Genomic DNA, 23,840 nt, shown 5'->3' with positions numbered 1-23,840 from the left:
GCTGTGAGGGGACTGCAGGGGCCGAGGGACACGGGCGGGAGCCCCAGCACTGGGGAGAGCAAAGCCCAGTCGCCTGGCGGGCAGAGCACTGTCTTCATAGCACTGGACCGTTCCAGGTTTCCAGAATGCGGCCTCGTCCTTTTTATTATCTCCTTGTTGGACAGGCAAATGGAAAAGGGAGAGAAATCTGAACTAATTCCTTTACACAAAAGGTTTGTTTTATCTTCCAATAAACTGGGTCAGTTCTTCACCCCCTATGACTGTATTTGAAATCACTTCCTCCCTGATGGCTGGGGGTTTTCCCTGGTGTCCGCTCCATCCCTCCTCGATTTGTGAGTGCTTGAAACCCTCCTGGCGTGGAGAACGAGCTTCCTGCAGGGCCCGGCCTGCTTGGGGCTGTTGTTTCTGGGCAGCTTCTCACTTGCTGTGCACACTAAGGTGAGGGCCAATGCCCCAGGAGGAACAGGCTAGAGAGAGCGGCCCGGTGGGACATGCTGAACTGTGATGACCAGGAGAACCTGCGGCACAGCAGACACTGCGGGCAGACCCCGCGGCCCGCCAGTGCAGTTCAGGAGCACACGCTCCCTTCCTGCCACCACCGACTCTGCAGGACTTCCCAGTGTGACTGACAGAGTTCCTCCATGGGCTTCCTGCTGGGCAGAGGTGGAGAGGGGCCAAAGGTGCTGAGCGCAGGAAGCTGCAGAGCCGGGCTGGGCTGTGCACTGCGGGCTTGCCAGGCCTGGGTGTAGGCTCTGCCCTCTGTCCTCAGAATTAGAGTCAGGGTCCTCACTAACGACTCTGCCCTCAACACCGTGGGGTTCTCTGAATTCCTCCCTAGAAATGAATGAAAAGGCAAACGTGGTCTTAGAACTTTCATCCGCTATTTCTACCTAGTGTACGATGAGGACGTGTTGGGAACACGGGACCAGGTGTTCACAGAGCCAGATGCTCAGAAAGGCCACACCTCTACTCTCCCTGTGTGATTGATGTTCAGTGTAGAAGTGGCTGGGGCCAAGGGCACAGGCCCGGGAGCAGGCCTCTCTATTTGTAACTCTGGCCCATCTACTTAAACTTTCTAACTCATAGACACCCTAACTGATCCAGCCAGCAAGTAGACGAGGAAAACCTTCCAGGTGCAGAATTTTCATTTCTGAACCTCAGACGTGCGCCCGTGGCCACACAGGCACAGCTGTCTCCTCTCCTCTGCCTCCGCCCCTCCCAGCTGCCTCCCTGCACCTCAGCTCAGCCTGCCTGCTGGGTGGTGAGTCACACCTGGATGACGTCACTGCTACCATCTCTGGCTCCCTCCGCGGGCCAGGCGACGTCCAGGTTCTTCACATGCAGGATCAGGGTGGCCACGGGCAGCGGGCCTCACCACACGCCTGCCCTTTCCTCCTGGTCCAGCTGCCCTGGGCCACTTCCCCCGCCTCCCCCTCTCTTCCTCCTCCCATGGAGAAGGGGTTTCTGAAGGCAGGGTGGCTGTCCTGGGTGCAGGTCACAGAGGCTGGGGACTCATGGACTCCTAGACTCTACTGACTGCGAACCTGCTCTTCCTGGGCCCCAGGTTGGGGGCAGGTGGGTCTAACAGGAATCATGCCCTAAAGAGGGAAGGCCCGAGCTGCAAACCAGGGATGAGGCTGTACACAGTCCAGGCTGTCTGCTCTGACCGCAGAGAGAGGCCACCCTGGCCACAGTGACTGTCCCTGACATCTGAGGCCACTGGCGTGGCTGTCCATTCACCTGCTCAGACTCCTGAGAGGACTGGAAACCAGACACCTCAGGAGCCTGGTGCCTCATGCTCTGGATTTCATTTCCCAGCCAGAGGGACGGCAGGCAGGGCAGAGGCAGCCTTCCTAGCACAGGCCTCCTGTCTCAGGCCTGTGGCTTCTGCCACTTCTCAGTCACTGCAGCCTCGGCCACACCGGCCAACAGACCCTGCTTCTGCTTCCTCACTTGAAGGCGTGCGTCTTGTAAGCAGGACGCCGTGCACTCTCCATGCGGCTGCCCTGGATCACCCCTCACACCCACCACAGAGCCCCTTCCCCTCGAGTTTCAAGACGAGAGGCACGGCCACGCTCCGGGCCCCTCGGCCTCAGCAGCCCCGGGCAGCACCATGTCTGTTTATCTGGAATAATGAGAATTTTGCCAGGTGCAGTGGTGCACACCTGCAATCCCAGTGGCTCGGGAGGCTGAGGCAGGAGGATCATGAGTTCAAAGTCAGCCTCCACAACTTAGCGAGGCCCTCAGCAACTTAGAGAGACCCTGTCACTCATAAAATATAAAAAAGGGCTGGGGAGGCGGCTCAGAGGTTAAGCACCCCTGGGCTCCATCCCAGCACCAGAACAAATGAACGAACCAAGACGGGGTGAGAGTGGGATCCTCTCTCCGCAGAGCATCATATACTACATGGCCGCCTCGCCCAAGCTGCCCTCCTGGGTGGAGAACGAGGCCCTGCTGAAGGCCCTGCAGCCCTTCGCCCAGTGGCACCACATCGAGCGCGACCTGGCCACGCTCAACGTCAACGTGGACGAGGACTACGTCCCCTGCCTCCAGGGCATCACGCGGGCCAGCTACTGCAACGTGTACCTGGAGTGGATCCAGTACTGCGCGGGGAAGAGGCCGCAGGTAGGCCTGGGCAGCCCGCCGCCCCCAGAGCTGGGGCCTCGCTGCAGGCGGCCAGGAGCGGAGCTCAGCCGGGTGAATGTTAGTAGGACAGCTAAGCAGGGGCACCCGCCTCAGGCGAAGGCCTCCCAAAGGGCTCCGTCCTGTCACACTGGGCACAGGCCAGAGGCACAACCCTCTGTGACAGCGTGAGGATGTTGGGAACTTCCTTGAGGTGGTTTGCGCACGGCGCGCTTCTGTGCCGCTATCAGGAAGGGTCACGCGACACTGGACCATGGTGGGGCCACACGGCCTCGCCGTCTGCCAGTCCTGGTTCATCATCTGGGCCGAGGGCGCCCCCAGAGGTGAGCCCTCCTCCTAGAAATGAGTAATGAGAACATGGCTCTCAGAAGGAAGAGAGAGGCAGAGCAGCAGGGGACGGGCAGCACAAAACCGGCTCCCTGGCGCCTGGGGGTTCCGGAGGTGGAGGCCGTGGGTGTCGGGGAGAGCGGTGCCTCCAGCGCTCTGGGCGGCAGGTGCTCCTGGAGAGCAGCGGGAGCCACGACGCTGGCCTGGCCCCTGATTTTGGTTAAACAAGTGGTTAAAAGCAGGTGGCAGGGAAGGCAAGAGGCAGAGCCTGCTGTGTCCAGACACCTGGGGCCACGTGGGGAGACTCGGCCTGGACGGGCCTCCGGGCGGGCGGAGCAGTCCCTGAGCCTCCTCAGTCGGCACCCGGCATGGTCTCAGCCTCCTTGCAAACGCTGCTTGACGTTAAGCATCCTCTGTGCCCCCTTTTAAAGCTGACCTCAGGTCACCCTTTCATTTAGCTGTGGTCGTGGACTCCTGGCCATTCCAGGGCCCTGGCTGGAGGAGAAGACCCTCTGCTCTGGGTTTGTGCAGAGTGCTGGGTGGGCATCCTCTGCACGTGCTGCCGTCTTGCTGACCTGAAGCGCTGCATCTGAAACCTCAGCGCGTCAGACCAAAAGGCCACGTCTGAGTTCCTTTTCTCTCTTTAATTTTTCCAAGAGAAGCTTCCCTAGGAAGCAGAGCTCCCCTGCCCAGGCCATGCTGGAGGGGCCTGGATGACCACGTGGCCACCCAAGAATTCCCTCTAGCGCCACACCTAGAATGGAGCCTGTGCAAAAGCTGAGTCCATACCTTGCTCTTTCAGCCTTCGAAGGCCCTGGACAGTGACGAGGACTCGCCCCTTGTGACCCTGTCCTTCGCCCTGTGCGTCCTGGGGAGGAGAGCTCTGGGGACCGCAGCACACAACATGGCCCTCAGGTACCTGGGGAGGAGCCGGGCCTCCCGGAGGGCACAGACGCCCAGGGCCCTCACGCGCACTGATGCTGGTGGTCGTTTTCTTTCACGCTGGGCTGCTTCTGTTTCTTTCAGATACTTCTTTGCACAGTAGGTGAGGTTGGACCTGCGTAGAGGTGCTTTTGGTCACTGTGCTCTTTGGCACTGGACTGGGAATGTCCTCAACACAGACTATGGAGATCCAGGCACCCTGGGTTCTAAGTGCCCTTGTGCCCAGAGGGTCCCGCGAGCCGATGTGGCAGCGTGTTTAGCCTGGGAACTGGCGGAGCTGGTGCTCAGGAGACTGGCTTCCTTCTCCTGTTTTCCCTCCCCTCTGCCCCTGGTCCAGGCCCCATGCCCCTGTCTCTGCAGGGCTTTGGTAGGTCAGCGCCTCTCCCTTTCCACTGGCCCTCCCTCCGCCCCCACCCCGGGGGTAGAAGTAGCCCAACAGTCTTTGGTTAAAGAAGGAAGACCAAATTCAGCTCCCTCCTGGCCCCTCCGCCTGTCACTCAGGCGACACCATTCACAGACAAGCAGTGCCCGTACCCGCCACCACTACGCCTGCCCTCTCCTGCTGCTCATGCCAGAGGCCTGCCCATGTCGTCTGTCGCCCATTTGGCTTGTGGCCCCCGGTTCCAAGCTGCACCTGCTGCTGGGATCGCCTTCACTGGTGGCTCTTACCCCTAGGTGCACACAGAAATTTCCCGAGGGGTTTTGTGTATCCAGATGCCCGGGCCCTACCATAGACCAGTCCACTCTGGCAGAAGCCATGCATCGGTGTTTCCAAGCCCCCTGTGATTTCGAGGTGCAGCTGCGGTTAAGGACCACACAGCACAGGGGCAGTTCAAAAAGAAAGGGGTCCTCATTTGCCCTCCCTCCCTGGTTCTCCTCCACTTGGGCTTCTTTGGTATCTCTGTTACACTGTGCAGTGGTGCTCCGCAAAAGGGCCGTTTTCACATCCGCCCCGAGCGACTGGTATTAGCTGGATGGTGAGCTCACTGAAGGCAGAACCCACTTGTCTCTGACAGTCTCAGTCCTCCAGGTCAAGGGAACTGTCCAGGAGACAGGCTGTGTTTCCAGGCCCTTCCTGAAGGGGGCGCTGGGAGCCATTGCTGGAGGCAAGGTGCTCAAGCTGGGTTGGCTGTGGGCTGAGCACAGGCACAAGGTGAAGTGCCACGGGTCACTCTCCCCAGCTTTCTGCAGACCGTGGCCTGGAGTCACCAGGAGGAAAACAGGAACCAGAGCAGTTAGGTTCGTGACGGGCTGTGCTTGCCTCATGGTGGAGGGGCCCTTACTGCCTGTAAGCATGTTCTCTGGGGAGGGTTTCCTCTCGCCGGGAGCCAGGCGTCCCTCGTGGCCAAGCGCTCTGACGACTGCTCAGAGTCCAGCAGAGCCTGGGCTAGCTCCTTCTCAGCCCCGAGTAGGAGACCGTGAGGGCAGCATTTCCCAGATCTGGCACCCGAGTCTCAAGGTGAGCCTGCGTGCACGGCCCTTGGGCAGATGGTTCGATGGGAGCAAAGTGCCCCACACATTCCAGTTTCCTCAGGAGTGGCCAATCAATGCTCCAGCCACTTGGAGGACAGTCCCGGGCTCGCTGCGCCTGGCTCTCTGCGGCCCTGGCCCGCGCGCGTGTCCGACCTTCCTCCTTTCCCCTGACTAAGCCGTGCTTGTGTGCCGTGACCCTGTTCTCGTGCTTCCCTCCGGCTCAGCGTCTCACACTCGTGCAGCCTGCTGGCTGGGGCCACAGGGAGAGGTAGATCTAGGCGACCCCTGTGTCCTCGGGAAGGCCTCGCTATCTTCCACCGGCCACTTTACCCAAAGGTCCCGGGCCCCAGCAGCACGCCATTGGACTTGCAGAAGGCACCTTGTCCACACCCCGAGCCTGGGGTTCTGTCCACTGGCCCTGAAGCACTGCGTTGGCTGGACGTTGGGGAGTGGCGGGGAAGCCCTTGAGGGAGCTGCGGCCGGCAGCACCGCCCTGCCCAACGACTGAGCTTCCTGTTCCAGGTCAGGCTTCCCTACGTGGTTATGCTTCAAAAGGGGCTTTCGGCAGTGAAAGGTTTAAAGTTAAATTTCACAGATGTAGTCAACTTGCTCTCCGAAAAGCCTTAAACATGAGGCTTGTATTTCGCTCCTCGCTCCCGTCCCTTTCCTCTCCTCTACTGGGGAATGATATTGGTCAAATCATACTGTTACATCGTGCGCCTGCATGAACATGTGACGCCGAACCCACCACTGCGTGAAACCACAGCACAAGAATGAAAAAGGGAGGGAGGAAGGGAGGAAGGAAGGGAGGAAGGAAGGGAGGAAGGAACGAAGAACGGGAAACAGGATCTGAACTCGAGCAAATGGTGTCAGAATCCAAACTCTAAGCCCTACTTTCTACCTGACTTTATTTTTTATTTTAATTAAATCCTTCTGGCCAAGGATTGTACTTCATTCACCTTTGATTGCATTTTATTTCCTCTCCCCAAGTACTTCGTCGGTACCTGCTACATAACAGATACACCACTAACATTTGTCACAGGACGGAGGGAACACTGGCCTGTGAGCTCAAGGGCTAGTTCCCGTGATCAGGCTGGGGACAAAGGCGAAGAGACTCTGCAGGTGAGTCGGGGTCTTAATCAGTTCACCCAGTTAATCAAAGAAGAGATCACCTTGGTGGGCTGACCTATCAGTAGAGCTAGCTGTGACTGTGGACCCCGAGGAGCCAGGAGCCACCCCGAGCAGAGCGCTGTCCTGAGAGGAAACAGCAGCGCCTCGGAGCCGAGGGCTCGGTCTGACGCCACAGGACCCGAATTCTGCCCGCAGTCAGAAGGACAGGAGAAAGCCCTCGGCTGCAGCGGGGACGGAGCAGTGAGGCACACCTTGACTTGAGCCTAAAGAGACCAGGAACAGACATCGGGCTGAACCCACCGGCAGACTCCTCACGGTGCAAACTGGGAGACAGCACATGCATGTTGCTTTACGCGCCTAAATTTGATAATTCACTAGGAACACTAGAAACTAACCCAGGTACAGTGCAGTTCAACGTGAGATTTGGGGGTTTCGTTGAATTCTTAGATCTGCACGTGACAGTGGCTGTAAGCATGAGCAGGCCTCGAAGACGGAGGCCAAGGGCTGAGATGGATGTGACTGGATTAAAATGTGTGTGCAGAAATCCTGCTCATTTTCCCCGACTCCCAAGCCCTCCTTTGGACCTTGCACGTTAGGAGTCGACTGCACATGGCAGCCCTGAGCACGAGTCTGTACAAGTTCCCGTTTTGCTTCAGATCTTCCTTCTTTATTCCATGATCCCTGCTGCTGTCCCACTGCCCACCATGGATACCCTCCTAAATATTTTGATATGTCTTTGTCTATATAAAGATCGTCATAAGAGGCAGTCTTACTGAGCTTGTGTGTGTGTGTGTGTGTGTGTGCACGCGCACCATTTGTTTATATAAGTGCTTGATTCTCAAGCTGTGATTTCAGGATGTAGTCACAGGGGTACGATTTTCTTGTGGTTGTTTAGTGCCACTATTGCCTCGAGCCCATCCATTTCCCTAGTGTTTGGACCATCAGGTGGCTTCCAGGATGGGCCTGTGCTGTGACAGGCTGGGCTGGCACTGACGGGCCATGGGCCAGCACTTGCCTGGTTGTGGGTGGCTCTCTGGGATGGCTAGTTTACATTCCCACCAGCAGTATGCAGGTTCTTCCAGACTGACTTAGCGATTCTCGGATCGTAAAATAAATTTTACAATAAGTTTGCCAGGTTCTTCAAAATATCCTGACAAACTTTATGCTGGAAATCTATGGACTTCTGGGCTAATTTGGCAACAGTTTATGTCTTTAAAATGTTAAACTTTGCCATTCCCAAACATATCATATGATTTTATTTAGTATTTTATTCTTGTATATAGATTTGGTGGTTTCAAAAATTTCTTCATGAAAGCCTTGTGCATTCACTGAGGCTAAACTTTAGATGATTTGGAAGATGGATTGCTGTTGGAAAAACTCTTCATCATTTATCTGTTGATTATTCCTCAACACATCACCTCTGTGCTTTCTTCATATCTGATGTGCAGGAGGAAATCCAATTGCTCATTTTCTATTCACACTGTCCTTCCGAGTTGTGCCTCTGTCACGTAAGTGGATGAGCCTCCTCTCTCTGAAAGTGGCCTTATTAGCATAATACCTTCTCTGTCTCGGCGTGTTTAGGAGTGTTAGCAAGTGAGCCAAGTACTTCAAGTGGAAAATGGAAAAGGCTAAAGAGACTGGAGTCTTCCCAGAGCTAGCACAAGGTTAGTGATTAAGATGTGCTCCTGAACGACAGGAGGAAGAATGAGGCTTGGCTTGGGTTTGAGACCATTTTTCTGCAAGTAACAGAGCTTCCTTCTCTTCCCAGCTGGCTACTGCCTTCATCAGAGCGGGAGGTCGATATCTTTAGAACTGGGGGAATGCTTTCAGGTGGTGGCATCCCTTGCCTTGGATCCTGAAAGGATGGGTCTCCTCACGAGGAAACGCCCTTGCCTTCTGAGTTATGCTCTGCTCAGTGATGACATCTTGTTCTTTTCACAGCGATGAATTTGATTTGCTTGCACTGTACTCATCAATCAGATCCATGTTCAGTCAGTGGCTCATCATCTCTGAGTGCCTGTGTGTTTTTAAACCAGTTTTAAACCAGGAGTGTGCCCAGGTGGACTCTGGGACCCGAAGGGTCCTCCTCACATGTCCCACATCAAGCAGTCCCCGTGGCTTTTGAATGCCAGCCCCCTGTAAGTCTCAGGCAGCACCCGGCGTAAGCCACGGCCTTTGCTTCCCTCGACGGATTTGTTGAGGAAATGTTTTGACTTGACAAAAGCCTTGATGGACAGTTCCCAAGAAAGAAAAATAGGGCGGATGAGAAAACAGTCATCTCAGATGATGTGCTGAACACAGCAAGCGCACCGGTGGAGTGAGGTGCAATGTCTTACACTAAGCGAGTCACAGTGTTGGCCTGGAGGAGGACAGGCCACGCGGGGTGCAGGCCAACACTGGGCATTTCTTAAACTTAAAGGTGGGGTACATCTTCCTTGAGCTGCCCCCACCACAGAGGGCCACAGACCATCCTGGGAGCCCTCAGCAGGAAGCCAGGTTCACAGGCCCTGAAGGTCACCAAGACAACTCATCCTCGTGGCACCAGAGATGGGGAGGTGGGTCCGGACCCATGCACCACTGACTGAGAGAACAGGTTGGGAGAAGACCCCACATTTTACAGCACAGCAGGTCTGTTTACAGAAGAAAATCTGCTAACTCTTGGAGCAGATGAGGCTTCCAAAAGCACAAGACTGTGAATTTGATCTCAAGAAGTGACAGCAAATCAAGTCAGCCCTAAGCACACTCTGCCAAACCCCCACCTGCTTCCCTGAGACAGGAGGTCGCTACATCCCACCCGCCCTCCTCAAACCCAGTGGACTGCGGAAAGGAGTGCTCTCCAGAAACCCAGCCGTCATCCCTGCTTCTCCTCCTGACCTTCTGTGGGAGATGAGATCTCACACTGGGGCCAGCTGTCCTGTTGGATCATCCTGAAAAAGGGATGAGGATCCACTTGCAGACTGGGGTTGGAAACTCAGAAGCCAGACTCTAGAGGAGAAAGAGACAAAGTAAGAGAAGGCGAGATCCTGCCTTAGGAGATTGCAATCGGGTAATCAGGATAAGACTGGGAGCTGGGAATCCAGATTGGAATCAGGGAAATACCTGAATGTAAAGGAGAGGGGAAAGGATGCTCTGGGGCGTCGCTCCGTGGTAAAGCACTGGCCAGCGCGTGCAAGGCCCTGGCTTCCATCCCCAGCGCTGCAGGCTGTGTGCAGAGTGTGCACAGCGATTTAAGCGTGAGGAAATTGCTGGGGGCTGACCTGGAGGTGAGGCATGTGACACCACCTCTGAGCTAGGCTTCAAGATGAGCCGGCTACGCGTCTTGAAAGCAGCAGTCTCCTGGAGCGGTCGGTCTGCAGCGGGGTTGCTTCTGAGCTGCTGCAGCGTGGCATGAAGCCCTGAGCCGCCATTCCACCCACCAGCTCCGGGTTCTCAGCCTTTTCCAGCTGGCTCCTCTTCTGCAAAGCGGTGATAACAATGTATCCTGTGCAAGGCGCCATGAGCCTCTGGGGCAGAACGCACTCGGAACCCACAGAAGCCACAGGTCAGCAGGAAAATGCAGGCTGCCATTCCTCCTCTGCCTCACCTGGCTGGTCATCGGGGCCATTTCGTTTGTTGGGGGAACTGAGCAGCCGTGGAGGTGGCCGTGAATTCCGTGCTCAGTTGCTGGATGCCGTGGAGGGAATGAAGCAAGTGGGATGAGAACTTGCTGCAGTCCCAGGCGGGGCTCTTTGGGGCATGTAGGTGGACAGGCAGGCAGACACTGAGTGTCCCATGAACCAGCAAGCTTGCAGAACCAGCCTGCGACACACACGACTCTGCACATGTTCTGCAAGCACTGCACCTGTGGCCATGAGCTGCCCATCAGCAGACAGGGAGGAGTGTCTAGGCACACGTGGGCCTGTCTGGAAGTGATCCTTGTGCTGGGGATGCAGAAACCGTGCCATGTCACACTCGTATCCCCAAGGCCTGAGATCTGTTAGGGCCTGACCCCAGTGAAGATGCCCCATGACCCCCAGCCTGGGTCCTCCTCCCTCAGAGCTGCTCTTCTTCACAGAAGGGGCCGAGCCTACAGCAGCACTCTGAGCTGTAGGGTCCCCGCAGAGCCACCCTGCACATTGTATAGGCACCCTGCCCTCCACTCAGTGGGACACCAAGGATGTCCCCAGATATTGCCAACAGTCCCCTGGGGCCAAAGTTGCCACCACTTAAGAAGGTGCAGGATACTGGTAGGCTGAGCTGGGCAGGATTCTGAGCAAAACCAGGGCTCAGAGGACAACAGGCAGGGAAGCTGGGACACAGGAGCTTGGAGATGGCCCACTGTCCTCCTCACTGGCTGGCTCCAGATCGTCTCTGCCATGAAAGGGGAGGAGGGCACTGGATGGCTGGGGTGGACTCGGAGCTACAGTCCAGGCAGAACAGGCTCTGCGGGCAGCGCCACAGCCTCTGCTGGAGGCCGAAACACTGTGCTTCCTCGCCGTGGCCTCTTCTGCAGCCACCGGCTGGCGACACCCGCTGGCCAGGCAACAGGCCTGCTCAGCCGCGCAGTCCATGAGAGCATGCTCAGCAGCTGGCGCCGCCTCGCCAGCTCAGAAGGAGGCTCTTGATATCGGCCACTCACGGTCAACTCCAGGCCTGGGGCAGGTCTGCAGCCATTTTGGTTCTGTTACAATCTGGAGCGCATCCATAGTGCAGGGAAGCCCGTGGTTGTCTCTGGGCTGCGGTGCTGAGCAATCCCAGGGTCGGTTCAGGGCTGTCCTCTCTGCTCCTGCCTGGCTGCTGGGCTCCATGGTGGGCCAGCTTCACCTCTGTCCTCCAGTGGGCTGAGTGGGGCTGTCTTGCCTCCCAGCCTCAACTGATTCACGCCCCCTGCCCCCAGCAACGACAGCCCATTCCAGCTGGGCTGGGGGAGCCTGTCACTCCTCAGCTGTCTCCAAAGACAGAGTCTGGGCAGCTTCACCTCCAGGAGCACGGCAGGTGTCCCAGGGCCTGGTCCTCCGCCTCCCACCCCCGCCTGCCTGCCTCTTGGTTCTCACAAGGGAAAAGGCAGGTAATGAAACACCTTTCTTCAGGAGGCCTGCATCTGCGAGGCGAGGAGAAGCCCCCACTGGTGGGCTGCCGACTTGGCTTGGACTTACAGGGGGTCGTTCCAATAGCACAGCATCCAGCACCGCGCCGTGTCATTTCCTGGGGAGACGGAAAGGACGGCTGGCGTGTGCGCTGCAGGCCTCGGGTGGGGGCTCGAGCACCGTGGCAAGGCTCCGTGGAAACCTGGCACCCCCACCACGAGCAAGCAGCTGAGCGCCCTCCTGCAAGCCAGGCTGACCGGCTGCCCGCGCCTCACTGTGCCTGTGGGCCGTGGGGTATCTGGAAGCCTCCGAGCCTCCTATGCACCACCTCCTCCCACATCTGGAGGGGATGCTGCTCTCAGCACTGTGAGGCCAGGTGCACTCACAGCCTGGCATCCTGGCCCTGCCCGAGCAGTCCCCCGCTTCAGCGCCCCGTGCCCAGCCCAGACAGCAGCATCTCCAGATGTCTTGGGTGAGAGCGATGCAGGCGTCTTGTGACCTCCGCTCCTGACAGTAGCCTTCCAGCTAAAGCTGCCAGTCACCTGCCCTATGACTGCCTCTCAGTGCCTCCTAGGTGACAGGCTACCACCTGCTCCCCAGGAAGCTTTTGCTTTGTGAGGCAAGAGCCTCTGGGCAAGGCAGCCTCCAGGACCTCCTTCTGGAAGATTCCAGGCTCTTCCAGGCCACCCCCTGAGCTCCACCTGACCAGCCCCTGGCCGATCCCATTTCCCAGTCTGCTCTGGCTCAAAGCCTCAGCATGGTCTCAAGGGAGTTCCAGGAGGAAATGAGTGATGATGGCGTTTCTCAGGGTGAAATGCTAAAATAGCACTAGGGGACCGTTTCCCTGATGTGCAGGTCTAAAGTGCTGAGTTGGATCAAAAGTCTGCTCACTGAGCTGCTCATTCCATGGTTAGGAGGGCAGGTCCTTGGAGAGTCTCTTCCGCCCCTGTTGTCCGGCTCCTCCTGTCCAGTTCAGTTCCGTCCAGCATGTCGTTCTCCTGCTCTGGCCTCATGACTGCCCCTCGGGGTGTTGGCAGTGACTGTGTAGATGTGGTAACAGAATGAGGGGAGGGCGCAAAGAGGGGCCATCCTCGAGTGCAGGAGGAGAGGCTTTGCCAAGCCCACTCCCAGTGTCACCAAAACAAAAGCCCCATCCCTGAGCAAGTTCCCCTGGGTTGTCGCCCTGTCCCCCACCCAGGCACCACTTGGAGACCCGTGGGCAAGGTGGGAAGTGCGGCAGAACAGGAGCAGCTGGAGATGGGCAACAGGACAGCCGGGCAGATCCTCCCGGGCCTCACCCCAGTATTAAACAGGGCGCACTGGGAACGATGCGCTCCGAGCACCTAAACGGCCCATTCAGGTTTCCGTCGTTGGTTTTCCTCTCTGAGTGTGTATGTCCAGCTTTTATGAGTGACACAGCCTGAAATAATACCCAGAGATACAAAAGTGCTCAGTGATGGCTCAGCCAGTGTGGCCCGTCTAGAGAGACGGTGGGGGTGCAGGGGTGATCAGTTTGCTGACCTGTACACACAGGGCCCATTCCCACGCGGGCCTCCATCTTCACTTGGAGACCACCTTGGTGGCTCCTGAAATGAGGGGACATGGCTCCACACCCTGGCACCAACAGGGACCTGAGCTCGGCTCTGGGCCAGGCATTTGTACTCTGGGTGAGTCCACAGGTGGCCCCTGTCCTTGCTGGGTCAGCCTAAGAAGATTAAGATAATTCTTCAGCAGGAGACTCAAGTCTGGTCTCAGTGGCAGGACTGTGCAGGCCGCTGGGAGTCAGCAGCAACGACTTTGTCTTGCAGCCTGGACGCCTTCCTGCATGGCCTCCACGCCCTCTTCAAGGGCGACTTCAGGGTGACAGCACGGGACGAATGGGTATTTGCCGACATGGACCTCCTGCACAAAGTCGTCGCTCCGGCTATCCGAATGTCCCTGAAGCTGCACCAGGTAGGACGTGCAAGCAGAAACTGCAGCGGGAAAGTGGCCTTCAGAAAACTGCAGTCCCCTCTCTGCTGGGGACACATCATTGCTTAGGTGACTCACAGGGAGGCCACCAGAGAGTCATGGCATTGGCCAAAGATGATCTGCCCTCAGGAGCTGCTAGGAGGAGGGTGGTCCCCAAAAGCCAGGTGGATCCTGGCTAGGAGAGACTGCTAGAGTGCCAATGCCCATCCGAGAGTCACAGGGACTAGTGTCCCGAAGCTCTGCCCTAGGCACATTCCACTGGTTAGGGCCCAAGATGAGGAGGCGGCCTCTGTACCCAAGTAGGAACCCGGGATGGGAACAGGGGAGGCAGATGGTGGAGGCAGGACATGGCTTTGGAGACCATCTGCATCGGACCTGGCCAGCTGGGCTGGCTGACTGGGCCCTGGGCTCCCCGCACCAGGACCAGTTCACCTGCCCGGACGAGTATGAAGACCCGGCGGTCCTCTACCAGGCCATCCAGTCCTTTGAGAAGAAGGTGGTGATCTGCCACGAGGGCGACCCGGCCTGGAGGGGCGCCGTGCTGTCCAACAGGGAGGAGCTGCTGACGCTTCGGCGCGTGGTGGACGAGGGCTCCGACCAGTACAAGGTGGTCATGCTGCACAGAGGCTTCCTGAGCTTCAAGGTGATCAAGGTAGGCTGCTCCCTCCGCCGAGTACCACCACGCCCCCCGGCCCTCCGTGCAGAGGGGCTGCCCAGAGCAGTGCTGGGCAGTGGACAAGGCCGGCCAGATGCTGGGGTGGCAGGGCCATTGCCCCACAGTAGAGCCAGCGTGGGGATCATTTGGGACAGCTTCAGACAGGGTCAGGACCTGGCTCAGCTGGATTCCCGAGTCTCTAGAATTTTCCAGTGGCCTATCCCTGATGCCGGATGTCCGGCCCAGACCCTCCTTCTGTACAGGCTGAGCCGCCCCTACACAGAAACCGATTTCCTTTCCTGTCCCCTGGGCTCCCCACGAACACGGCATCCTCTCCACATTGGGGGAGCGACAGGCAAAGCCCTAGCGCGGCGTGGCGGAGGCAGACGCCCAGCGCAGGGCGCCGACCGCTCTCGCCCGCAGGTGAACAAGGAGTGCGTGCGCGGGCTCTGGGCGGGGCAGCAGCAGGAGCTCATCTTCCTGCGCAACCGCAACCCCGAGCGCGGCAGCATCCAGAACAACAGGCAGGTGCTGCGCAACCTCATCAACTCCTCCTGCGACCAGCCCCTGGGGTACCCCATGTACGTCTCCCCGCTGACCACGTCCTACCTGGGGACGCACAGGCAGATGAAGCGCGTCTGGGGCGGACCCGTCACCCTGGACAGGCTGAGGGCGTGGTTCCGGGCCAGGTGGCTGAGGTAGGATTGGGTCGGGCGCTGTGGAGGGCGGGGTGACCATGGCAGAGTTTCCGAGCCTAGTGCTTAGACAAACTGAGGCGGCTGGCACGTGACTGGGTGAAAGGGTCCCAAGGCGCCGCCCACGGACCGCCGCAGAGCGTGGGGCTGCGCTTCTGTCCCTCCAGCATGCGCAAGAACAGCAGCGCGGGACAGCACAGCAGGGGCAACATCGAGGACGTGGACGGAGGCGGAGCCCCGGCGGGGGGCAGCTATGCACCAAGCGGAGACAGCAAGGAGAGCAGCGCAGAGCATCCTCACAAAGGGGGCCCCCAGCACTGGACCGCCTCCCACGAAGGGGCTCCAAGGACAGGTGGGTGCGCAGGGCCCCCAGCTCCCTTCTGGGTCAATCGCTGCGCAGAATTGACTGACTCGTAGAGATCTGCTCAGAAAAACCCTCTGCGACGGTTAGGGCCAGCTGTGGTCACATATGTCTGTCACCCCGGGCAGCATTCATCTGCCTGTCCTCCTGCCCAGCTGCCATTCCCGTCCCTTCCAGCTCTCCCTGTGGACTTCCTGGCTCTGGCCGTGTTGTGGCTGTGTCCTTCCTTTCTGTGCCTCTGCCCTGCTGCTCTCGTGGACCTTCCAGAGGATGGCAAAGGGGGAAGGAGGGGTGCCAGCAGATGGGAGCATGGGGGTGACCAGGCTGACTCTAAAGTGTGGAGCACGTTTAACTGACACCCACACAGGCTCAGCCAGATGGCCAAGCTCTGTCCTGGGAGGAGGGCGGCTGGGCTGGAGAGGAAAGCGGAGGGTTGCAGAGGACACAGGGCAGGCAGAAGCCGTCCCGGTCCTGCTGGGCCTTGGCTTGGTCCTCCACAACCTGCGAGTGGTCTCGTCTTCCTTCCTGCACTTCCAGCAGCACTTACTTAGCATCTCTGTGCGCGCTGCCCTGCCAGCTCTGCTCCTGACCAGCTGGGAAGAGCAGCCTGGGAGAGCCCAGACAAGGCAGAGCAGGAAGCGTGTGAGCCTGGGAAGGTAGATGGACGGTGCACAGCAGATTGAGACGGAGGAGAGAGGGAGGGAGTGGCGATGATGGGCAGGTACATGATGGATGAGAGACGGGGTTAAGTAGGGAGGGAGGTGGGCGACAGATGGTAGAGGCAGGTGGACCAGAGGTGATGGAGTGGTGATAGGTGGATGAGAGGTGGGAGGCAGACAGAAAGTTGACAGAGGAGAGCAGGTGGGCAGGTGGGTAAGGAGCTATGTGCGTGGTCAAAGAAGCCGAGGTCAGCAGCTCAGAGGAAAACGGCGCCCTCCCCAGCCGCCCACCTGGCTGGGCACAGCACCCCAGGCCCCCAGCTGCAGCTGCCCTCCACCCTGCGCCCCGTGGGCATGGCATCTTGCATACATCGGATCCTGCATTGGCCCTTGAGTGCTGCTGTGTGGGGACATGCTGAGGGCTGCAGGGCACAGGCCAACTTGACCTCTCCAGGACGCTAAGGTCGCGGTGCGTGCACTGTTCCTGCCCTGCAGATGGGGAAACCCGGGCCCAGAGGGCAGGCCCTACCCTAAGGCACCCAGCTAGTAAGTGGCCAGCCTGGGATGCAAACCAGGCAGGATGCCGAGAACCTGTGATCCTAGCCCCTGTGGCCATCCCGTGGCCCTGGCCTGGGATGCTGCCTCTGCTCAACTGCTGCCCCAACCCAGCCCCAAGAATCCCAATGCCTGGGACATGTGCTGCCTCTGTGCTCCATCTGTGCCTCTGCGAGTGTCCCTGCCCACCATGACCTTGTCCTATGCCCTGGCTGGCAAGGGCCCTACTTACCAGGGATCTTCCTTCTGGCCCCACCAGCAGGCAAAGCAGACCGATTGTGGCACTCCGTGGCTCTTAGAAACCCCACATGATCTCTGTCTTTGTCCCCACATGGTGTTCTCCCTGTGTGTCCATGTCCAAATGTCCCCTTTCTAAGGACGCTGTGGGCTAGAGGCCCACCCTGCCTGGTGTGGCCTCATCTCGACTACACCTGATGACCCCTCGCCATGTCAGCTTGCCAGGAGAGGTGCTGGGAGCGGGCAAGCCTTCCCATCCTGGGGCCTCTCCTGCTGCCCCAGGATGCCCTGCCACACAGTGTCCTACAGTCCCCCTCAGGGCCCCACCACCTTGGATGGGCCTCCCCCATCTCGAATGGCTCCTCGGCTCACTGACAACACCCTCAAATGCCACCTCATCCGCGAGGCCCACGCCCCTGCCTGGCCTCACCCTCCTGCTCCCGTCTCTGCTGACCCACATCTGTTGTCTGTGGTCTGAACTGTCGCATGATGGGGCTGAGCTGCCCCCTACCCTGCACCCCGGCCAGTGCCACTCAGTGGGGCCTGCCTGACCCCTGCAAAGCCTGGTGTGGCACACCCAGAGCATGCTGCTCTCTTCTGGGCCACATGCTGCAGGAAGGTCTGGCAGAGGCCTGTGCATGCCCCAGGCTGGGCCAGGACATTCTGGAGGCCTGGAGCAGCGCATGGGGGGTCAGCATGCCCCTGTCCCCACAGCTGGGGGCTGGGTGGGCCTCTAAGTGCCAGGCAGGGGCCACTCAGGCGAGGTGGCCCAGTGCTCAGCTGACCCTGGCTGAATGCAGTGGCCCCTCGAGCTCACCCACAGGCACTAAGCTTCCTGGAGGCCAAGGCTGGGCTCTCAGCTCGGAATCCCCACCCAACCAGCAGCTGTCAGGGCTGTCATCAGAACCAGAAGCTGCAGGCCCGGAGCGCTGAGCTGTTGGCTCTCTGAAGTGCACCAAGCCCTGCCAAAGCCTCACAGGACTCTGCGTCCAGGAGGTTCTCCAGGAGACCAAGCAGAGTGCTGTCCTCAGGATGCTTGGTGCTGACCACACTAACCTGCGAGGGCTTAGGCAGAGGGGCCCAAAGGCAGTTGACCTGTGTCCTCCTTGAGAGGAAGACCATGCCCGGGGCCCTGCAGGCCCCTAGCACAGCCAGGCCATCTCCCAAGCTCTCTCAGAAGGCACCCACAGCAGGGCAGCCCCTCTCCAACACCTGCGTGAGCGCCCAAGGGGCCAGTGAGCTAGGGAAAGGTGGTGGACGCAAGTCCTGGGGCAGGTGGCAGGGGACCACTCTCCTGCCCTCCTGTATTGCTGAGCTGGGCACATGTAGGCTGCCCCAGCCGCGCCATCCCGAGCGTGACCCTGTGTGCCTCTGTCTGAAGCCCACGTGGGGTCCTCCTACAGGGGCACAAGCGGCAAACACTCTGGGGAGGCAACTGGACAGGGCTTCGTCCCAACCCCTTTCCAAGGAATGGCAGACGTATGCCAGGGGATTCCGGACATAGCCTAGTCCTGGCCCTGTGCCCTGCGTCACACAACCCTCCCCTTGGGGCCCAGGCCTTGGAGACCGTCCCGAGGGTCCCATGCTGTGCACCCTCAGAACCTGGTGAAAGGCAGTGCAGGGCGCTGAGGTGGCAGAAACGGTGCAGGAGTCCTTTGCTTCAGGAAGCTGGGCAAACGGCAGGGAGGACCCTGCACGGAGGACGGGGCGTGCTAAGTGCCAGGCAAGGGGGCCCAGGCGAGGGGCTGCCTCTGTGAGGGCAGGACAGGCTCAGCCAGGTGGCAGTGAGGGAGCAGTTCTGAAGGAGAGTGCAGTTCCACCCTAGTGACCAAGGGACCATTGTGACCTCGTGACCTAGTGACCTAGTGACCAAGGCAGCTGCCCATCCATCCCTGCTTGGTTCCTACCACACATCCCTTGCCAGATGCCCAGGAACTGGGGGTCCTGCCTGAGTCCCCATGAGGACACCTCCCCAGGCCCCAGGCCGCGTGTCTGTGATCACATGCCCAGCACTCTGCACCCGGCTGCCCGGCCTCGATGTGCCAGCCCTGATGAGGACCTGACTGGCAGCTACCCAGCTGGAGGAGCACAGGAGCAGCAGGTCTGGGACCTGCTCCCTGGAGCAGCCGGAACCACCCCAACCTCCATCCCAGGGTGGACAGGAAGGCTCCTGCTCCTGCAGCTTAGGCTGTGTCCACTGCCTCTCTGATGTCAACCAGAGACGGGGAACAAGGAACTAGGGGCATGACTCACGTCACACTTCCCTAGAAGCATTCGTGTGACGTCGCAGTGCCTGGCAGTCAATCAGATCACAAGGTCCTGGAAGCACAGACGGGCGTAGCGTGGTTTGCTTGCTTCTTGAAAAATTAAAATTAAAAAAAAATAGCAGCAAAACCAAAAAAAAACATCTGAAGCAATGGAAGGCAGGAGGGTCCTTGCCCTGTGCAGACACACAGCAGGGTGTTTGTCCCTTTGTCCCTGGTATTAGTGGGAAAGCCTCCTGCCAAGTGCATGGGTCTGCCCTTGTCTTGGTGAGATAAGTCTCAGCAGGAGCTGGGAAGGGCAGAGGGATGGGGAGCGAAGGGCACGGGCCACCCCAGGCAAGAGGACCACCAGAACAAAGGCCTGGAACTGGCTACTGTGTGGGCCAGTCACCTGAAAGACCCCGGCCTCAGAGGGAACATAAGTGCCCAGCACGTGGTCCAAGCCACCTTCCCCTTTCAAGGCAACTGGCAATGCCCAAACTCTGCGTGTGTTCCTGGATCACCAAGATCCTCAGGTCGGCACAAGAACCAAGGCCTAGGCCAGAAACAACTTCAGACCTGCTCTCTGCAGCCAAGTCACCTGTCCGGGTGTCCTGCCTGGACTGAGGAGCTGCCAGGATGCAGGACCTTCGGTGCCGATACCAGGAAAGTCCTGGGCAAGTCACGCTCCCACCTCCACCTTTGGCTGTCAGCACCTTCAGCCATCCTTGTCCTCGGGGCCTTGACTGGAGGAGGGAGCCGGCCAGCGTGCAGCGAGCTCCCAGGCCTGGTCCTGGCCCTGCAGGGGACCTCCCTGAGCTCCCGGCCCAGGCAGAGCACATGCAGGCACTGACTCCCCTGGCCACCGCTGTGGTGGGTAAGTGACCCAGGCCAGGATACAAAATAAACTAAGGACACGGTGCCTGGGAGAGGGGGTTCCCCGCCCCTTCCCGCCAGCTGGCTTTCAGGGAACCTAATTAGCACAGTAGGACTTTCCTAGGAGCTCACTACTTTCCTTTGACGGCAAATGCCCTGTAAGGCTCCTGGGTAGAGATGTGCCCAGGCTGGAAGAGGAGCCTGTCCCCTCACCGCTCTGCTTCTGTAAACAGGCTTCAGCCCGAAACCCTTGCACACAGTCACGTGGCCTTTCTGAAACCTTGTCACCCCGTCTATGGTTTTAGACTAGAAAATTCACGTCACCAGAGAGCCTAGAAACGTCGTGGGAACCTGGTGAGGGGCGCCCACAGCCTGGAGGGCGGAGCCCCTCTGGGCGGCCCGCGTGAAGCGTGGCTACTCCCCTCTGCAGAGCCGCTGGCGCTCCCCGCCCGACTCCCAACCCCGCCACAGCCGTGATGGGGTCTCCGCCTCACGTTCGGCCTGCACACACTTGTGCACACTTGGTGCAGTGCTGCGCTCACTGCACAGCGCTTTCGCCTCCTCTAACACTTGTCCTTTCTGTTTGGACCTTCAGACTCGGCCACCCCATCGCTGCTGATGCCCGCCCCCTCCTGTGCGTGTCCCCTCATCTGCCTGTTGGGGTCCCTCTTCCCGGTAGAGGGCGTGCAGGCCCCACGGCACCTGGGCCTCCCACCCAGGCCCGGCACAGACCCACAGTGCTCTGCTCTCCCCGTAGGCAGGAGGAAGGGCCGCAGCCAGTCCGTCCAGGCACACCCGGCCCTGAGCCAGAGGCCGTCCACCCTAAGCTCCTCCGGCCCCATCCTGGAGAGCCGCCAGGCCTTCCTGCAGACGTCCACGTCGGTCCACGAGCTGGCCCAGAGGCCCTCGGGCAGCCGGCTCTCCTTGCACACCTCAGACGCCTCCCTGCACTCACAGCCGCCACCGGTCACCACCACAGGCCACCTGAGCGTCCGCGAGCGGGCAGAGGCGCTCATCCGATCCAGCCTGGGCTCCTCCACCAGCTCCACCCTCAGCTTCCTCTTCGGCAAGAGGAGCTTTTCCAGCGCTCTGGTCATTTCTGGGCTCTCTGCGGCCGAAGGGGGTAACACCAGTGACACGCAGTCCTCCAGCAGCGTCAACATCCTGATGGGCCCCTCGGCCAGGGCCGCCGGACAGGCCACGCGGGTAAGGGCGGCTTCCCAGCCAGGGCGGGCAGGGCGGGCCATCGGGGCCTGAGCTGCGGTGCCACAGCCTCCAGCAGGGCTCCCAGGGCAGCAGGTGGTCAGCCACAAGGCCATGCTAAACGGCGAGCCCCTGCAGAGGCTCAGCGGAAGGCGTCGTGGGCCAAGAGCCCAGGGAGGACGTGCCCACCCCAGCAGAAGCTCCTCATCCCAGCTGCTCTGGCCTCAGGGAGAGGAATGGGGCTCAGCCACCACAGACCCCAGCCGTAGGGCATGCCGCCCCTCTCAGTATTTCCACACTGGAGAGTGAGTCTTAAGGACTCTGACCTGCCCAGAGTCCAGCTAGCTGACATCGAGTACCCGAGCTTCAGTGAGTCGCCGCCGTAGCGTGTGGAGGCTTCCCCTGCCCCTCAGGAGCCACACGGCCTCCTGCCTGTAGATCACCAGGGACCCGGGTTCCGGGGGTGGGGGTGGGAGCACAGCTGAGCACCCCAGAGGCACCCTGGTCCTCCACACTCCCCACCAGGGGATGCCCAGGCTGGGCCAGGCAGCCCCGCAGGAACCTCCAGCCCAGCAATGCCACGTCTCCCCTGGGCCATTCAGGCCTCCTGGAGCCCCAGGCCGCCCTGCCCGGGGAGAGGCGGGGGTTCAGGGGTTTCCTAGGCTGGGTGTCCACAGACAGAGGCTCCTTCCCTGTTCTCCCTTCCTCGGTGAGAAGGCCTACGGCCTGCCAGCCAGTCTGTGGGTGGTTTTCTGGGAATCTGGCACATGCCCTTCCCCGTCTCCAACGAGCGTCCAGAACCAAAGGCCTCTTGTGTCCCTGGGTCAACCTGCAGCTGAGCATGAGGCGGTGCCGCCCAGGGCCCACCTCCTTGCAGCATGGCAGGCCTCCTGGGAAAGGCCCGGCCTTCAGAGGCCCCGTGAGACACGCAGCTTCCCTGGCACATCGGCCTCAGGGCCTGCGTTCCCACGGCGGGACGTGGGTGGGGACTGGGAGCCTGGCGGGACTGCACTGAGGTCCCTGCTTCTCCCCTCTCTGGAAGCACTTCTCGGATCCCTGTGATCCCACGGATGCCAGTGAGCAGGGGCAGCTGCGTGACGGACGGCTGGCTGAGGCGGCAGAGAACCGGGGCCTGGTCTGCAGAAGAGCGAGCCAGGAGGACATGGGCCTGGACGACACGGCTTCCCAGCAAAGCGCCTCGGACGAGCAGTAGCCCAGCAGGGTCCGCGGGAAAAGCAGTGTCCATAGCCGGCCCCACCCCAAAGAGCCAGTGCTGGGACCCCAGGGTCCCCTCCGGGAAGCGCGAGCTGCTCATCAACGCCAGCTTCATCTCAGGTTCTTGTAAGCGACCTGCGTGACGGGGTGGGGGAAGGCAGCCTCCTCCCCAGCGCTGCGCAGGAGCAAGTGGAGCCCGTGGACAGTTAGCCCCTTCCTGCCCTGAGGGACGGAAGGCCACTGCATGCCGAGCCCCTAGCACCGCACACGTCGGTTGTCGCTGTTGAGGTGGTTGGAAGAGGTGGACCGCAGTGCCAGACGCCACCAGACGGCCACGGCCACGGGCCCCGCGGCTGAATCAGTGCGGAGACGCCTTCCTTCCTAACACTCCTGCAGCTGGGGTGCAGACAGCGCAGCTCCCGTGGGCCGACTCTGCATGCAGCCGGGCCAGGTCGGGAGGCCAGCGTCCGGGACTCCTGTACCTGCCCGCGCTCCCGCGCTTCCCAGGCCCACGTACTCGTCTTCCACACTCGCGCTGGGCCACCCGCCCCACCACAAGCACACTCGCACAGCCTTTGTTTTGGGAATTAAAGCATTTACAGTTATTGCTGCGTCTGGTGCTTGAGTTTTGCTGCCATTTCTAAAACGTGTCCCTCACGCTGGGAAGGACGGCTCCAATCTGCCCCGTGTTGAGGCTCCCGTCTGGTGAACGCCTCTCGGACCCGACACCACGCCTCGCTGCCCACAGGCCTGCTTGTGCCTCAGCCCCGGGCTTCCTTCCCGTCCGCCCGCCAGCACACAGGGCCAGTCCTCCTGGACGTGGCCCCTGCCAAGGCAGCAGGGAAGGAGGGGCAAGGTGTCCTGCCATCGCCAGTGCCCTGGGACCTGGGGTGGGGTCAGGGTGAGCGACTGAACTTGCGGCCTTACGAGAGGCTCCCCTGTCGGCCAGTTTTAAAGGTTCGTCCCCTCCTCCCGAGCCACCCGTTCAGAGCTAAGCCTGGCGGGGAGGGGCCGGCCAGGGCTGCCAGGAGAGGAGGCACGGGCAGCAAGCCTTCCCCAACCCACTCTGCATCCCACCAGCCTCTCGCCCAGCAGAAATTCTTCACACGGCGTCTGCTGTGTGCGCCCCCAAGGGCATTTCTCCTTAGTCAGGACCCAGGCTGGCTGCTGGACTGCCGGTGCCCCTCCTCGGGCCCCTGGCTGGTGACAGGGATTGTACGGCGTCTCCCACGCGCCCCTGAGCATTCTCTGACGTGGCAGTACGGGAATCATGGCAGGACCTGCCGCAGCGTCACACCTACCGGTTACCTGAGGTTTGGGGCACGTGCACACTAACCCTCAGAAGGCCTGACGGAGGCGCGCAGGGCGTGCTGCAAAGGGCATGTGCTCCTGAGCCACTCAGGCCCAGAACCCCCTGGCGTCTGGTCCCGGTGCCCACGGCCAGGCCACAGAGCCGGCGCCACACTCAGGCAGAGCAACACCCCTGCCCCCACAAGCACGAACCCCAAGCTAGCCAGTCCATCTGTTCTGCAGTGGGTTTCATCAGTTTCCTAATTTAAGACAAAAGCAGAGTTCAGTCAACAGTCAC

At 60.1% G+C, this 23,840-nt stretch overlaps 1 protein-coding gene across 3 annotated transcripts in view; it reads left to right on the top strand.

Moving 5' to 3' along the window:
• The window catches only part of Pcnx2 (pecanex 2), a 181,434-nt gene extending 158,587 nt beyond the window's left edge, over positions 1 to 22,847 (top strand). The window contains exons 27-34 of one of the 3 annotated variants that reach the window (XM_047520586.1): positions 2,392 to 2,625; positions 3,773 to 3,885; positions 13,391 to 13,535; positions 14,026 to 14,205; positions 14,632 to 14,906; positions 15,071 to 15,255; positions 20,592 to 21,040; positions 22,080 to 22,847. In XM_047520586.1, the coding sequence (XP_047376542.1) occupies positions 2,392 to 2,625; positions 3,773 to 3,885; positions 13,391 to 13,535; positions 14,026 to 14,205; positions 14,632 to 14,906; positions 15,071 to 15,255; positions 20,592 to 21,040; positions 22,080 to 22,250 (1,752 nt within the window). In that variant the 3' untranslated portion in view covers positions 22,251 to 22,847. Of the gene's footprint in view, positions 1 to 2,391; positions 2,626 to 3,772; positions 3,886 to 13,390; positions 13,536 to 13,974; positions 14,206 to 14,631; positions 14,907 to 15,070; positions 15,256 to 20,591; positions 21,041 to 22,079 lie in introns of all 3 variants that reach the window. The other 2 variants (XM_047520585.1, XR_007104322.1) reach the window with 2 other exon arrangements.
• Positions 22,848 to 23,840: the final 993 nt, after the last annotated feature.

This window comes from Sciurus carolinensis, chromosome 12, assembly GCF_902686445.1.
Source record: "Sciurus carolinensis chromosome 12, mSciCar1.2, whole genome shotgun sequence".
NCBI lineage: Eukaryota > Metazoa > Chordata > Mammalia > Rodentia > Sciuridae > Sciurus > Sciurus carolinensis.
Note: the sequence above shows the minus strand (reverse complement) of the source record. Positions and strands in the feature narration are given on the sequence as shown.